We start from the raw sequence: 16,078 nt of genomic DNA on the forward strand, positions 1-16,078 counted from the left end.
CACACAAGCAGCCAAGGGACTGTAGAAAGATTATTAATAATTAATATTGATTCATATAATTATTAATAAACATGTAAATGGAATTAATCATTCTATTAATACTAATCACTGCCAATTGTTAATTTATCGGCAGTTATTCCTTAACCCTTTATTACATAAATAAAAGACACAGAGACCTGTTAGATTTTTAATATGCCTTAAAACACTAGGACTGAGCAGGTGTTAACCCCATAAGCTCTCTTGTTTGCCCCCCAGGCAAAACCCCCATAATTACTTGCACATATTCCAACTGGGCTGCTTCTGCTCCATCCGGCCAGTCCTCAGAGCAAGCTACTCTCAGCCACATGCTTCTGGTTCATGCTGACCCATAGCGACATGCTCCTTTTTCCCCTTCCTTTCTCTCCTGCGCCTCTCTCTCCCGTGATCCTTCTGTGATCCCCCCGCCCCACCTTGGCTCTGCCCACCTCTCTTCTGTCCAATCCAGGCTGCAGGCAGGAAGGGATAATTTGGAAGGCAAAGTAAAACAACATCACTTGGTGTATGTGAGAATGTGCTCTTCTGGGGGGTAGCCAGATCTTGAAGGGGGTCAATAATTAACAATTAACATTGCGCTGGATCAACCGCCAACATGGGACACTGAGTTCTTTTTCTGACCACATGATCTCTTCTGAAGTGAGAAATGGCACATGAGCTGAACTTCCAGGATCTGTAACAAAACCAGATATGGGAACCTACAACAGGCATTTCCTCTTGTTGGTAATTTGTGGGAGCTGCTGGATGGTAGCTCTACTCTTGAAAGCCACCACAGTCCGCCCTTCCCTATTGCCCTGGGCCTGGACCACTTCTCTTACTGTCTAGTTCTTGTGATTATTTGCATTTGAAGAGCCTGTGCTAAAGCCCAACCCCAGGTGAAGGCACCTTTCTAAGCACGGTATCCCCTGCATAGAGGGGCAAGGGCAGAGTGTCCGCAAGCAGGAGGGCAGGCCACGAAGTTGGTACTGTGAACACAGCTCTGCTGTGTGTCTCAGACATAGAGAACAGTGCTGTGAAGGAGCCCCCTTCTTGCCAGCAAGGATTCTAAGGCTACTTAGTTACAAACACAGCCTGTCTGACCATCTGCACTTCATTTCATCTCCTAAACCTGCCTCCTTTTCTGTAAATGGGGCGGGAGGAGAAGGGGCAAATTTTTTCTAGGTCCCTCAACTAGTGCTTTCCAATGCACTCCCTCATCAAATGCTCATGACAGCCCTACGAAATGGGTCTTTACCATTAAACCCATCGACACCTGAAAAGAACGCAGGCACAGAGATAGACAGCTTTGTCGCTATCAGTAAGTGACAAAGCTATGGTGCCAGGAGTGCCGGCCAGGTAGGTTCCAGGGCCATGGGCTCCCCTTATGAGAGGGTTGCTCACGCCTGGGACAAGGCAGCTACACATGCATTTAGTTAAGGCATTCAGGCAGTGCCATTGAGCCCGCCTGCTGCTGTTCTTGCTGCCTCTGTGGTGGAGGCTGATGTTGCTGGGGCTGTTTCTCACATCGTGCTCTTTGTCATTGCTGCTGTTAGTGCTGGTTTTGCTGGGGCCCCCATGGCCGTTGATATCACAGTTGACACAGCTGCTGTTGCTAATGTTGCTGTTGTCCATAGCATTGTGGCTGCCATTGTTGTTGCTGGCATGAACGCCTCTGTTATTGTTGCCGCTGTAATTGACAATACCGCTGCTGCTGTCGCTACCGCTACTGTTGCAGTTGTGACTGCTGAAGCTGCCGCCATTATTGATTGCTGCTGTTGCTATTGTAACTGACGTAGGTCACTGCTGCCGCAGCAGCAGCAGCAGCTGGTAGTGTTACTACTGTTGTGCTGTTACTGATGCTGTTGGTCCTGCTGTTGCTGATGTTATGGTGGTTGCTGCTGCTGTTGATGAAGACGGAACGTTGTCGCTGGTACTAATGCAGTTTGCTCTTGTTGCTGCTGCTACTGTTGTTGCTGCTGCTACTACGGATGCTGTTAATGTGACTCTGACTCATTTTAATGCAGCTATTGCTCTTGATCTGCTATTGGTGCCCCTGTTGATGCTGCAGATAGTATTGATACTGATACCAAAGCAGCTACTTCTTCTGTGGCGACTGTTATTGGCGATAATGCTGTTGCTGCCATTATTGTTGCTGCTGCTGCTGTTGCTAATTCAGCTGGTGCTCTTTTTTTTCATTTTTATTTTATTTTATTTTTGATTACACTTTATTTACTTTGTATCCCCCCTCTAGTTCCCTCTCTTCTCCCCTCCCAATCCCTCCCTTCCTCCCCCTTCTCCACGCATGCCCCTCCCCAAGTCCACTGGTAGGGGAGGTCTTATTTTCCTTCCTTCTGATCCTAGTCTGTTAGGTCTCATCAGGAGTGGCTGCACTGTCTTCTTCTGTGGCCTGGTAAGGCTGCTCCCCCTCAGGGGGAGGTGATCAAAGAGCAGGCTAATCAGTTCATGTCAGAGATAGTCCCTGTTCCTATTACAATGGAACCCACTTGGATACTGACTGAACTACCATGGGCACCATCTGTGCAGGGGTTCCAGGTTATCTCCATGAAAGGTCCTTGGTTGGAGTATCAGTCTCAGAAAAGACCCCTGTGCCCAGATATTTTGGTTGTGTTGCTCTCCTTGTGGAGCTCCTGTCCCCTCCAGGTCTTTCTATCTCCCCCTTCTTTCATAAGATTCCCTGCGCTCTGCCCAAAGTTTGGACACAAGTCTCAGCATCTGCTTTGATAGTCTGCAGGGCAAAGCCTTTCAGAGGCCCTACGTGGGAGGCTCCTAACTTGTTTCCTGTTTTCTTCTTCTTCTGATGTCCATCCTTTCAGGATGGGGATTGAGGATTTTAGCCAGAGTCCTCCCTCTAGATTAGTGTCTTTAGGTGTACAGATTTTAGTAGGTTTATCCTATGTTATATGTCTATATGAGTGAGTATATACCGTGTGTGTCTTTCTGCTTCTGGGGTAGCTCACTCGGGATGATCCTTTCCAGATCCCACCATTTGCCTGCAAATTTCATGATTTCCTTGTTTTTAATTGCTGAGTAGTATTCCACTGTGTAGATGTGCAGCTGGTGCTCTTATTACCACTATTGCTGCTGCTGCTGTCATTGATGTTATCATCACAGCTGCTGTTGTTATCGCTGTTGTTGCTTCTGCTCCTGTTATAACCAAGTCATGTTGTTGCTGCTGCTGCTGTTGTTATTTCTGGGGCTGATGCAACAGTTACTGGTGCTGCTGCTGTTGCTGCAAACAATGCTGTTTCTGTTTCTGCTGAGACTGTTGCCAGTACTGTGATGTTATCACTGCTAGTGCTGCTTTTGGTGCTGCTGTTGCTGCTTTTGCTGCTACTGTTGCTGTTGCTGCAGTTCCTGTTGTTCCTGTTATAGTTGCTGTTGCTGAAGTTACTCTTGTTGCTGCTGTTACTGTAGTTTCTGTTGTCCCTGCAATTGTCACTGTTACTATTGTCATTGTTGCTGCCATTACTATTGTTACTATTACAGTTGCTGTGGCGGTTGCTGCAGTTATTGTTGATGCCGTTGTCATCATCGCTGTGGCTGCTGTTACTGTTGGTGTAGTTACTGTTGTTGCTACTGTTAATTTTGCTCTTGGTGCTGTTGTGTCTGTTACTATGATGGTTGTTTCAGTTAGTTACTGTTGTTGATGCTGTTGCTCTTTCTGCTGTTCCTGTTGTTGCTATTACTGTTATTATTGATGCAGTTACTGTTGTTGCTGCAGATGCTTTTGTTGCTGTTACTGTTGCTGATGCTGCTGTAACTTCTGCTACTGTTACTGTTGCTGTTGCTACAGTTTCTATTGTTGCTGCAGGTACTGTTACTGTTGTTGCTGTTACTGTTGTTTCTTCTGCTGTTATTGATGCTGTCACTATTGTTGCTGCTCTTACTGTCATTTTTGCTGGGGTCACTGCTGCTGCTGCTGCTGTTACTGTTGTTGCTGCTGCTACTGTTGCTGCTGTCACTGTTACTATTGTTGCTCTCACTGTGCTGTTGCTGCTGTTGCAGTTGCTGTTATTACTGTTGCTGTTGCTGCAATTACCATTGTTGCTGCTGTTGTCATGGTTGCTGCTGCTGCTGCTGTTCCTGTTGCTACTGTCACTGTTGCTGTTGCTGTTGTGGCACTTACTGTTGTTGCTGCTGTTCACACTGTTGAAGTTGCTGCTAAAATTGTTGCTGTAGCTTTTTCTGTTGTTGCTTTTACTGTTGCTGTTGATGCTTCACTCTTCTGATACAACTTGTTTCTGCTATTATTGTTACTGTTACTGTTGTTGCTGTTGCTGCTTTTATTGTTGCTCTTGCTGTTGTCACTGTTCCTGTTGCTACAGTTACTGTTGTTGCTGCTGTTGTAACTGTTGCTGTTGTTGCTGCTATTACAGCTGCTATTGTAGCTGTTACCCTGGTGTTTGCTGCAATTACTGTTGCTGTTACTGTCGCTGTAACAACAGTAACTGTTTCTGCTTTTACTGTGGCTGTTGCTGCTATTCCTATTGCTACTGTTGATGTTGCTGCTATTACTGTTCCTGTTGCTACAGTTACTACTGTTGCTGCTGTTACTGTAGCTGTTGCTGTTACTTTTATTGTTGCAACTCCTCCTTCTGTTGTTTTTACTATTGCTGCTGGTGTTATCATCAGTGTTGGCACCACTATCAATACATTTACTGTTGCTTCTGTTACTACTGTTGTTGCTCGTGGTGCTACTGACACTCTACTGCTTCTGCTGTTCATGCTGCCACCACTATTGATGTCATTGTCACTGATGCTTTGTGGTTGGGCATGGAGACTCTGGGAGCTCCGTAGATTTGCTTGTCCCCCTGCCTGGAGTGTGGAAGGCCTATAGCCCCACTGGGTGATTTCATGGCATTCTGTTATCTGCGTCTCAGATTGGACTGGCCCAGAAACTAAGACCATGTGGGGAAATGGAGGGAAAAGTTGGGAGCTGGGGCAGCCCACACCTGATTCAGTATAAACAAGAACATGTGCAAAGGGCAGAGCTGGAAGCAGCTGAGGAAGGAAAGCAGCCCTCCTCCAAAGACTATCAGCAGTATCTACAAATTCATAGAGAAGATACTAAAAAAACTTACTCAATGAGCAATGTCCTAATCACAGCTTTCAATCATCAAATAGTTGAAAAAAAAAAAAACACTGCAAAAATAATCTCTTAAATTCTATGTGAAAACTAATCAAAGTATGATTATATAAGGTAGTAAAAAGTTATATGTAGTCCTCAACTACATTCTCTATTATGAAGAAAGGGGAAACACCAGGAAGAGAACTTAGGAACACCCTCTCCTGTGAATTATTCACCAAACTCTAGTATTTTCTTCATGAAAAATCATCACTCAGAAGACATCTCAAGAGTTACCTTGGACAAAGCCTACACTTAAGTTTTGCTTCATTTATTTATCACCCACTTGATGCTCCTTTCCAGCTCTTTATAATTTCTTTCTCACCAATCTAATTTGCTTTCCTATTGCAGGCCAAGAAAAATGAAAGAAAAGAGAATTTACCTCCAAGTCAAGAAAGCAAACCTTCAGCTAAGCTAAAGAGTGTGGTTTCTGCTGGAGCTGGCTTTGCTAGCTCCAAGACCAGAGGCGGAGCTTCTTCCCTGCTCCCTGAACCCACACAACCCAACCGTACTTGCCTGTGAACTCCATCAGTAGGGAGCTGTAGCTTGCACAGTTCATTGCACTGATGTGTCAGACTCTACCTACCAGCGAGGGTCTTCATCTCACTCTGCTCTCAGTGGTGCCAGCAAACGGCCATTGCTTTACTGGATTTGTTTTTTCATATTTACATCTCTTTATTTGGTTTCTTTCTCCATTGTGAAATCAAACTAAAAGACACAAGGGAGCTGGGCCCAGACAACCAAAATTTTTCTTTAATTTGACAAACAATAAACTTAAGAGAAAAAAGTGTATTTTTTTTTAAGAAATAAAAGACTCAAATTGTACATCAGGTACTTGCAATGAAGCCTTTTAGTATCATAAGTGTGATGGAATTCCAAATATGTTGTTTGCTATGTGGATCACACTTGAAAAGGACCCCAAACAAAAGAATGGGAATTCAAGTTGAACAATCACCAAGCCTGCCTATCTTTACAGTAGATGACCACAAGTGCATACTTTCTGTAAAAGTGCAGTAGGGAACATTCCTGACATTACTGAGTCAGTCATGACAATTTTCTACTTTAGTAAAACTTTTCTCAAAATTTTAATGGGTCTTAAAAATAGCATTAGTATCTTACCAAAGTACTATAGTACATACTTTTTTAAGGGACAACTACTAGGCTGAGAGAGATGATTAGTCACTAAAGATGCTGGCTTGTAAGCATGAAGCCCTGAGCCTAATCCCCAGGCCAAAGAGGGGCAAGGTGGGGGTAGGGTTGCTGAGCTCTTACCATCTCAGCTGGGGAGAGAGGTAGAGACAAGCAGGTCCTTGGAGCTCACCAGCCAGCCAGCCTAGCTTACCTGGTAATTCAAGTCTATTATAAGAGACACTATTAAAAAAATACAAAGGGACTTGGGTGGTAGCTCAGAGCTTAAGAACACTGGCTGATATTGTAAAAACCCGAGTTTGATCCCGCACACACAACGGAGTGTGTGTGCCATCCCTGAAGCTCTCCAATGCCTCCTGCTGGCCTCCATGAGCACCAGGCACTCACTCTGCATAGACACACATGGAAGCCAAATACCCATGCACATAAAGTAACCCCTAAGGCATTTCATCACAGAAATGATAGCATAAAAATGGCCCCGTTACACAATGCCCATCTTCATTTTGAATAAATGCAAATTAAAACTGAAATGACATTTTTACTTATCAGATTGATAAAACAATGTTGGTAATATTGGGTACAGATGATCCAGTCCATACATGTCTTGCAAGAAGAGTCAACGGTACATTCTTTTAGGGACACATTTTGATAATGTCTGTCAAGACCACAAATGTATGTGACTGGTTTCATAGTCCCACATCCGCTGTTATCTGAGATAAACAAAATTCTGTGCAGAGAAACATTTCAGAAGTATTTATCACGTTGCTTATGGTGATGGCACAAAAAGAAATAACTCTTGTTTACAAATATGAAAAATGCTTACATAAGCCATGGCATCACCAATTAGCAGTTAAATAAGGCAGGAGAAAGACCAATAGATGCTCTGTTAAAGTGTCAGCATGAAGGGAAGAAAAAGTATTAGACAAGTAATGTGGAAATTAGGAATGCTCACCTACCTGGTGACCCATGGAGAAGACAAGGCAAGATTTTATACAGGTTTGTAATATTTGCATTCTGTGCTCATATGTGCTCTGGTTTCATTTCTGCTGCTGTGATAAAATACATGACAAAAAAAAAAACTTACAGGAGAAAGGCTTTCCTTGAGTTCAGGATTCCAGGTCACAATCCATCTCTAGATGGAGGTCAAAGCAGCAAGAACTTAAGGCCAGTCACATACACCATGAGAGAGAGAGACTCTGAAAAAAAAAACAAAAAAAACTTGGCTCTTATGTGTCCACATTTAACTACATGTTTCTATTGATTTAAATCTACTTACTGTTTGTAACGCAGCTAAATTATTTAAATTGTCATAACAGCGAAACTCATTTTTACATACATATAGGATTCACTTATGGAAAGGCATCAGGTCAGGTGACTTCATTACCAAACACACGAGGGAAACTGAGTCTGGAGTGAACCCGGATGTGTCTTGGGCAACCTGGAGGTGGGAAGAGACCTTTCATGGGGCTGCGTGTCTAGAGATGCCACCTCGTCCTCCGATTTTACAGAATAGCCATCCCAGGGGCGATTAAGTCTAGGCTGAGGGTGTGAGTTACTCTAAACCCAGTGCCAACATTGTAAGCAAAACAATTGATCCACCATGCCTCGGTGACGACGATGGCACATCCAAACCTGCTTCGTCCTGCTCACGTGATAGATCTGAGCAAAGACCTCTGATCCCCAAGGACTTTGAACCTACTTGTGTCAGCCTGAGAGACATCCATTGACCTCTGACAGCTTCCCTCCACTGCGGCCGGTCAACTTACGTGTCTGCTGCTCATCTGGACCTTCAGACGTCTCCACCACGTTCCCTTGAGCCTGCCCATGTCCACTGTCACGCCAGCTGCCCAGCCTTTGCCCTGTGTAGCCATATCCCCTCCTTTTACCCTTTCCCTGGCGTCTCTGGGACATGATTCATCATTCAGAGGGCTTTTTCTCCAGCACACCTTCCTGCAAGCTCTGGGCCTGACTGACATGTCTGCTGTTGACTCCAGCTGCCCTGTTCTGGCCGCCTCTCCTCTTGCCCCATTCTCACCTGCCCCAGATAATCCATGCCTTCTCACTTGGACACCAACCAAGCTACCTCTGGATCCTCTTCAAGAAATTCACAACTTATGACTCAGCATCTGAGTCTGTGAATGACGTGTGGGCACAGAGGCCACTGCCATGAGTTTCCTGTGGGCCTGGAAGACACTTGCTGTGAGTGACCTGGAGGGTGATGACCTTTTAGCCGGACATGTTGTGCTATGGAAACTTGTTGTCACTATACAAAGTTCAAGGGCTTGAAGCCATCTCAGGTTCCTGTGCCCAGAGACTCCTAAAAAGCAATAGGCATTCAACACTAGGTACCTGCTGTAGGTAGCCAGCCAGCCCTCAGGCCTCTCTCTCCAGGATGCAACTTTACTAGGTATCCTGAAAGGAGGGGTCCATTTTATTTTGTTTTGCTTTTGAAGCCTGGGCTGGCCCTGAACTCACTATGTAGCTCAGGTTGGCTGTGAACTCCTTATCCTCCTGCCTCTACCTTCCTAATGCTGTGATTACAAGCATGTGCCACCACCCTTGGTTTAAGAACCCCAAAGCTTGGTACATGATAGGCAAACAGCCTACAAACTGAGCCACAAGCCCAGCCCTCCTAAAGGTTTTCTATGGATAGCATTTCCATCTTAGGATTTTGCTGCCAATGAGGACAATGTTTCCTTACCTGAATGTTGGTAAGAAGATTCTGAGAAAATCTGCAATTGTATATTATTTGTCTGTTTTCTAAGTTGCCTCCCATCCTCAGAAAGGTCACAAGCACCCAAAACTAGATGTTCAGTGACTATATGGCAGCCTTGGGGACACTAAGAAGAGTGAAGCAGAATCCTTAGCTCCCAGGTCTCACAATCTCAGGGACCAATGCCTCCCCAGCACAGCATGACGCTGGACCAGAACTATGCTATGTGTGCAAAGCTACTGTACAGTAAACCATAACCACAGCTCAGCAGATGGGTTATGATGACATTTCCTACAGAATAATCTTTGCTATTAAGTAATAACGCTGCATCATGCTGGACACTGAGACAAGATGGACAGCTTAGGTATGGGTTTTGTCTCCACAGGAGACAGGAAATAAATGAGAAAGCAATGATAATGCAGTGTGATCAAGGCTCCCTGGAGAAGGGTTCAGGGCTCACAAAGTCAAGGCTGGGTTCTGCATGCAGAGCTGGGACAAGGCTCCCCAGGGAGCAGACACTTAAATAAAGACTTTTAGGATTTGCCAGCAAGGTACCTGGACCCAGTCCAGAGTGGGTAGATGAAGAGGACTGGACAGATAAGAAAGAGATCTGAGGAAAAAGAATGATGACTGATCAAATGTTTGGCAGACGTTAAAGGGGGATCCAAGGCAAACATCCCTCGTGAGATGATTTCATAAGCATCTACCAGGACACAAACCAAAAACGAACCCAAATACTTATAGCCCAGAGACATCCAACAAGGGGCCAAAGTCCTGCCCCTCTCTTCTGTCCTGACACCAACAGCTCTCCTGTCTGAAAGCACAATGTAGTAACATCTGTCCACAAAATAACAAACAGCATGCTAACAGGTCTGAATACATTAAAAGGACTCTTAGAGAACAAGAAAAATGAAAGACATTTTAGAAGCAATTTCATCCAAATGGTTAGAAAAGAAATAGGCTTAAATTTGTAGAGAAGGGTCATTTTTTTTCACTTTTATAATTTTGGTGTTTTCTCAATTTTCTGTAATGCACATATTTTTAAAAACTATTTGTTAGGGGTTGGGGTGCCCAGTGGAAGTATAATTGGAGGATTCTGTCTCAAAGGCGGGGGGGAGGAGGAGGAAAAGAAGGAAGACGAGAAGGAGGAGAAGAGGAGGAAGAGAAAGAAGTAGTAGAGGAAGAAGGAGGAGGAGGAGGAGGAGGAAGAGGAGGAGGAGAAGGAGAAGAAGAAGAAGAAGAAGAAGAAGAAGAAGAAGAAGAAGAAGAAGAAGAAGAAGAAGAAGAAGAAGAAGAAGAAGAAGAGGAAGGCGTTGTCACATTGGGAACTAAACTTCATCCAGAAAACTTTGCAGCACATTCCTAAATCCAGGTCAAACCCACAGCACAATTGTTTTCATGCATTTCAGAAACATTAACTCATGCTTATATTTCACTTATCACTATATGTGACTTAAGCTTTCTTCTAACTTTGTCAGATTCCCTTTTTAAAAATGTCTGTTCTATTATTCTTACTCCCCGGCATGTGGGTAGTGTTTTTCTTTTCAGTATCTCCCAGATTTGTGACTTTATCTCCTTTAAAGCTGACATTATTACTTTGTGGTGTCTCTGTTCTACTCATTAATCTCACTAGGGTTGTCTGGTTCATTACCCTCTCAGGATTCAACTTTTGCCCTTTCTTTGCATTTTTGTCTTACATTTTATCCTTTACTGTGCTTTATTTCCATTTTTCTTGCTTTAGGGTTCATTTCCATTTCTATCCCATGTTGCCAAATGTGAAGTTCCTCCTATTTGATTAATCTATGCTAAGAAAAATATGACACACTTAAAATGAAAAGAGAAGATTGGGATTTGGGCTCAATGTCTCTGCCATTTACAAAAACAAAAACAAAAACAAAACAAAACAAAACAAAAAAAAAAACCCTCTTCCATTACAACTGACCTGGGTTTTCAGATCTCTAAAGCATCATTTTTGAGGGATATACTTTATAGCTTCTATATCATTGTATTTCTATGAACCTCTTAGTCTTTCTCTCCCATATTTGGCCCAGTAACTGCAGCAAGGAATTGCCATCACATCACATTTTGTTGAAGGAAAATGTACTTTTCTTTAACAGAGAACACTTGGCTAGTAACCAAAGAATGATCTTCCAAGTTCTTATCAGATGAAAGCATTCGAACCATCATAACTTAAATGTATATCTGGAAAAAGACCCCCGGGAGTGTTTACTTGAGGGATCTTTGGATTGTTTCGCCATGTTTGGAAACAGTGCTGATTCAGTTGGCCCAATAATCCAATAATCATCAAAAACGATAACAAGTTGATCAAGTGGATCACATGTTTTCATCCTTCCAAACCCAATGAGGACAAGGACTGAGGTGTGACTGTGAGTAACGGGCTTCTTCTCCAGCTTTCTCTGGAGAAACAGGTTCCTATTTTTTAGAAAGGAAAGGCCATGACCTGTACATGCTGTAACCCAACCACATCTGTGAAGCTGACAAAGATGGCAGGATTTCTCTAGCCCAGAAATGACTTTTTAAAAAGCATTTACAGCAGTGTCTCAGTGAGCACAGCTGACCGTGTCCACTACAAAGCTCTCAAACAGCTGGTTCTGGGATGGAAGCTATGGTGAGATGCTTTGTCTGCTGTGGTGTGGACCAGTCTGGCTATTGAGTGAGCTTCCAACAGAAAGGAAGGTGTTTGCTCCATCACGTGGAGGTTCCACCAGGCTGCATCTTCCCAGGTGTCTTCCTGCAATATCCTTCACCCTTCCAAGAAACTACTCCAACATTCAATTGCATGTAAGATCCAGGTATGATGTCTTGATTTAGACTAATGTTTCCCAAGTCTGGGTTTCTGGCTCTTCTTCTGCAGGAGGCATTGATTGAAAATAAAAGGGGTCTGTAATACACACATACACACACACACACACACACACACACATACACACACGTATATATATACATATATACATATGTGTGTATGTATATGCATATATGTCAGTAAAGGGCAACCATTCAAGCAGGATGCCTGAGTTCAGAGCCCAAAATGCACAGAAAAGACCAGGCATGGAGTGCGCCTCTCTGCTCAGATTCTTAAAATAAAGATTTCCTATTGTGGACACAAGAGAATCACTATTCAATGCGACATGGATCCTGGTAGTGATTAACTTAAGGACAAAGGGCTGCTCCAAAGACCCCTTTAAATTGACCCCAGGGAACTCTGCCAGTGTCCACTAGAAGAACGAGTCGGGCATCCCAGAACTGGGAGCTGCTAAAGCCAAGTGGCCCCAATTAAATAATAAACGATCAAGAAAGGCTCTTAAACATGGCAAGTCCTTGTGCTGTGTGGATGCGTGAGTAGAAAATAATGGAAGTCTGTAGAAAGACGGGACAGGTCTTAATAGTCCTTACTTCCGTTACTTCGGGTTTCTGCTTGAAATTCATTGCTGAGGCAACAGGCAGGAGTTGCTTAGGCGTGTGGACACTGTGGAGAGTTTCCCCACTTACTTTAGGACTCCTTCTGAATATCTCAAACTGTCCTTCAGGGCACGGTCCGCAGTTACTCAAATGCCCCCTGGATAAGGGCCTCATTCCTACACAAGGGCATGTATAATGTGCGCCTTCCACCATTCCTGTCTGCCTGTCTGTCTCACAAACACACACATGCACTCGTACACGCACACACACACACGGACACTGGAAATTACCCCAGTCTTTTGAAACCTCGAAGCTAGCCCCCAGGAACACATCTCCTCCAGAAGGACCACACCTAATCCTTCCCAAACAGTCCCACTAATGGACACCAAGCATTCAAACACATGGGCCTATGGGGGCCGTTTTCACTCAGACACCACTGTAGAGGAGAGCCTTTTGGATAGAAAGACTATTCCTGCTTTGACTAGCACTGTTATCTTCGATGTGTTTAAATTGCTATTAGACTTTTTTAAGGGGCTTTTGTTGATTATTTTCTATACATAGAAGTTTAAATTTGTTTACTTTTGTTTTGCGCGTACGCGTGTTTCGCCTGCATGTATGTCTGCGCATCCCCTTGTATGCCTAGTATCCAGAGAAGACAGAAGACAGCATCGGACCCTGGGGGACTGGAGCTGCAGACAGTAGTTAGTCACCATGTAGGTGCTAGGATACAAACCCGGGTTCTCTGGAAGAACAGTTGGTGCTCCAACCACTGAGCCATCTCTCCAGCCCCGAAGTTGAAATGTTTTGAAGCAGGTGGGTGGAGCTGTTTCTGTTTTTCTCTGTGCTTTTGTAATGAGACCTTCCGCTAAGATGGCTTTGCCTGAGCCTAAATTGCAGAGGTGTTGACTGGTGCAGAGCTTGAAATCATTTCTCACATGAGGTAATCTAATTAGAATGGACCTTGGTGGCAACTGGCAGGCACTGATAAATGACACCACCTTTTAGGAGGGCTAGTACTCAGGGACAGCCGGTATGACTGAACTAGGTGGCCTGGGTCTTGATAAAGCTCCTCTGGAGATGTCCAGAATGGTGCATCCCTGTATACGCTCGGCTCCGCCCCTCTGCTCATACTCCCAGCTCCCCTGGGAGTCCCATCTCTGGCTCACTTCCCCTCTGTCTTGTCATTTCAGGCTCAGGCTGGAAATAAGGAGATATTTAATTAAGGAGATATTTAATTCTACCTTTCAGCCCACTGCCTGGAGCTTACCGTGTCCACTGTGTCGGCTTTTCTTGTCTTTTCTGTTGGTACTGGTTACGCCCACCTATGCACCTTCTCTGCCTTCCAGCAGTTTCTCAGACCTAATTTGTCTCTGTGAATTTTCCAGAGTTTCTTTTCCTCTAAAAGAAATAGATCCATCAAAAGATTCTGTTGCCATGACTACATCACCTTTTCACTTGGTAGAAGAAGGAGCTAGAGATTTGGCTATTGTTTTCTTCTCTGCAGGGGTCTGGGATGACACTCTTTCAGAAGGAGACATTTTTGTGTTTGAAATTTTCTTTACTCTGCTGATTTCTTCTTTGCAGATGCGAAATCTACAAAAGGTTTGTTGAATAAAAGGCCACCACCACAGTCAAACACATGGATTATGTGAGTCATTGTTCCAGCCATATTGGGCACAGACTGTAGAGAAGAGAAAAGTTTAGATCTGCCAATGTTTTCCATGCCAGGGGTCTTGAGGTTCAAGGCAGATGAGTTTTGGTGTCCATCCATAGGTCACTCTGCTCGTTGATGTCCTCACAGTGGTGGATACATGCTGGCATTAAGGTCCTGGCTACAGGATCCCACTCGCTCCTTTTTCCTGACTACACACGATGTGTAGGTGTTCTCCTCGTGTGATCTGCATTCCTCTCAGCTTCTGCTTTGGGTCTGGACAGTCAAGATTCTGGGCATTTTGAGCCAGTGAGCCTCTGTTCCTGATACAGGCAGAAAAAAACAGGATAATTTGTCCCCTACATAGAGATTATTTTAAAGTCTGTGGGCCACTCTAACCTAGCAACTGAAGGTTAAGGGGACAGAAGCTGTAAGTTGATGAAAACAGGAACTTACTCATAGCTCGACGAGGATTAAACATCAGTACATCTCATTGAAAAAGAGTGAGCCTCATACTAACACACAGTTATCTTCTTGAATAGGCTTGAGCCAGAAAAGTCCCTAAAAAAGGCTTTCAGACAAACTGACTCTACTTACTAACCCATCCTCAGTAGAAAAAAAGAAACAAAAACAAAAAAATGGATTCCATACTCATTCAGGAGACATGATATAAATGTACTAATATTATCTATTCCCAAAGACAGGGAAATGATTATGCAATTACCCTAAGGAAGCTGTAGGGGCAGGTATCCACTCACATTCTCCCACCTCCCCGTCCTCCTCAGAGACTGTCTCTCCTGATATCGCTTTGGCCACCTGTTTATTTTTGTTGTCTGACTTTCCCAGGGAAATGTGAAAGAAAGAAGATGGCACCCACCGCCCAAGGAACAACCCCCACACGTCCATGTTATAAGTCAATGAGTTCACTAGGGTTACCTTACAGGGATGTGAATGGCTCGGGAAGGCCACATTCTCCCAAAGTGCCACATACATGTCCATCTCCTAAATTCCTATTTTGTATGGCTGTAAGTTAGAATTCATGTGCTACCCAAGTAGTGTTAAAGAAGCAGAGGTGATAGAACAGAAGACATTGGTAAACCAGACTTTGGAAAGTTGTGTGTTCATATATACCCCACCCTGCTCTTATCAGGCCTTCTCCTGATCTCCGAAAGCACTGGGCAACTGTTGGAAGGGAGGCTTGCTTTGCTGTAGTTCAGTACATATAACAGACAAATGAAAGCGTGCGGGAAATGAGGTTAGCTGGCTGGAGTTCAGAGGACTAATCGCACTATATTGCTGCCTATCTCATAAGTCCAGCGAGACCAGATATAACTTGGTGAACTAGAGTTCAGTAAGAGCAAAGCCTTGCCTTTCTCATTCTTGAACTGAAACCCCAGTACACGGGGCTGTGCCTGGCACACAACAGATGGCTGACGAATTAAGGGCTAAAGTTGTTAATGGCGTATGATTGGATGATGAGTCAGAGGCTATAAGCAGATAAAAGATTTCTTGATGGGACTGGAGAGATAATGGCTCAGCAGTGTAGAGCCTTTGCTGCTCTTCCAGAGCACCCACGTTCAGTTCCTAGCACCCACATCTGGTGGCTCACGGCTGCCTATGTAACTTCAGACTCAGCTGGGGGATCTACTGCCCCCTTCTGGCCTCCACAGACACTCGCACCCTTGGTATATGCTCACACACACACACACACACACACACACACACACACACACATATATATATATATATATATATATATATATATATATATATAATACCAAATAAATCTAAAACATATTACCTAAGGCAGAATAATCTTTTATTTTGGCCTTTACTCAAGATAAAAATAAATGTAGAGGAAGAGGCAGGGAGCTAGACTTGCCTCAATGATGATTAATTCTGTAAAGACAAACATTTTAGCCAAGAGTATTGTTTCACTGTTCTTGAGAAACCTCCTTTCAGTATTTGTAAATGAGTCATTGATTCA

At 44.0% G+C, this 16,078-nt stretch overlaps 1 protein-coding gene and 1 long non-coding RNA gene across 7 annotated transcripts in view; one reads left to right on the forward strand and one right to left on the reverse strand.

Annotated features, from left to right (window-relative positions):
* LOC110554857 (solute carrier family 22 member 2) overlaps positions 1 to 5,990 on the forward strand; it is a 32,818-nt gene extending 26,828 nt beyond the window's left edge. For 2 of the 3 annotated variants that reach the window (XM_021647735.2, XM_021647734.2), the window contains one exon: positions 5,510 to 5,990. In XM_021647735.2, coding sequence (XP_021503410.1) covers positions 5,510 to 5,576 — 67 coding nt within the window. In that variant the 3' untranslated portion in view covers positions 5,577 to 5,990. Of the gene's footprint in view, positions 1 to 2,781; positions 2,789 to 5,509 lie in introns of all 3 variants that reach the window. The other variant, XM_021647736.2, reaches the window with a different exon arrangement.
* The window catches only part of LOC110554859 (uncharacterized), a 40,056-nt gene extending 24,304 nt beyond the window's left edge, over positions 1 to 15,752 (reverse strand). For 3 of the 4 annotated variants that reach the window (XR_002476801.2, XR_009587968.1, XR_009587970.1), the window contains exon 1: positions 275 to 1,704. This is a non-coding gene — a long non-coding RNA (uncharacterized LOC110554859). Of the gene's footprint in view, positions 1 to 274; positions 1,705 to 7,391; positions 7,504 to 13,707 lie in introns of those variants that run through there. The other variant, XR_002476802.2, reaches the window with a different exon arrangement.
* Between the last annotated feature and the right edge of the window lie 326 nt (positions 15,753 to 16,078).

This window comes from Meriones unguiculatus, chromosome 20 (assembly GCF_030254825.1).
Source record: "Meriones unguiculatus strain TT.TT164.6M chromosome 20, Bangor_MerUng_6.1, whole genome shotgun sequence".
Classification (NCBI taxonomy): Eukaryota; Metazoa; Chordata; class Mammalia; order Rodentia; family Muridae; genus Meriones; species Meriones unguiculatus.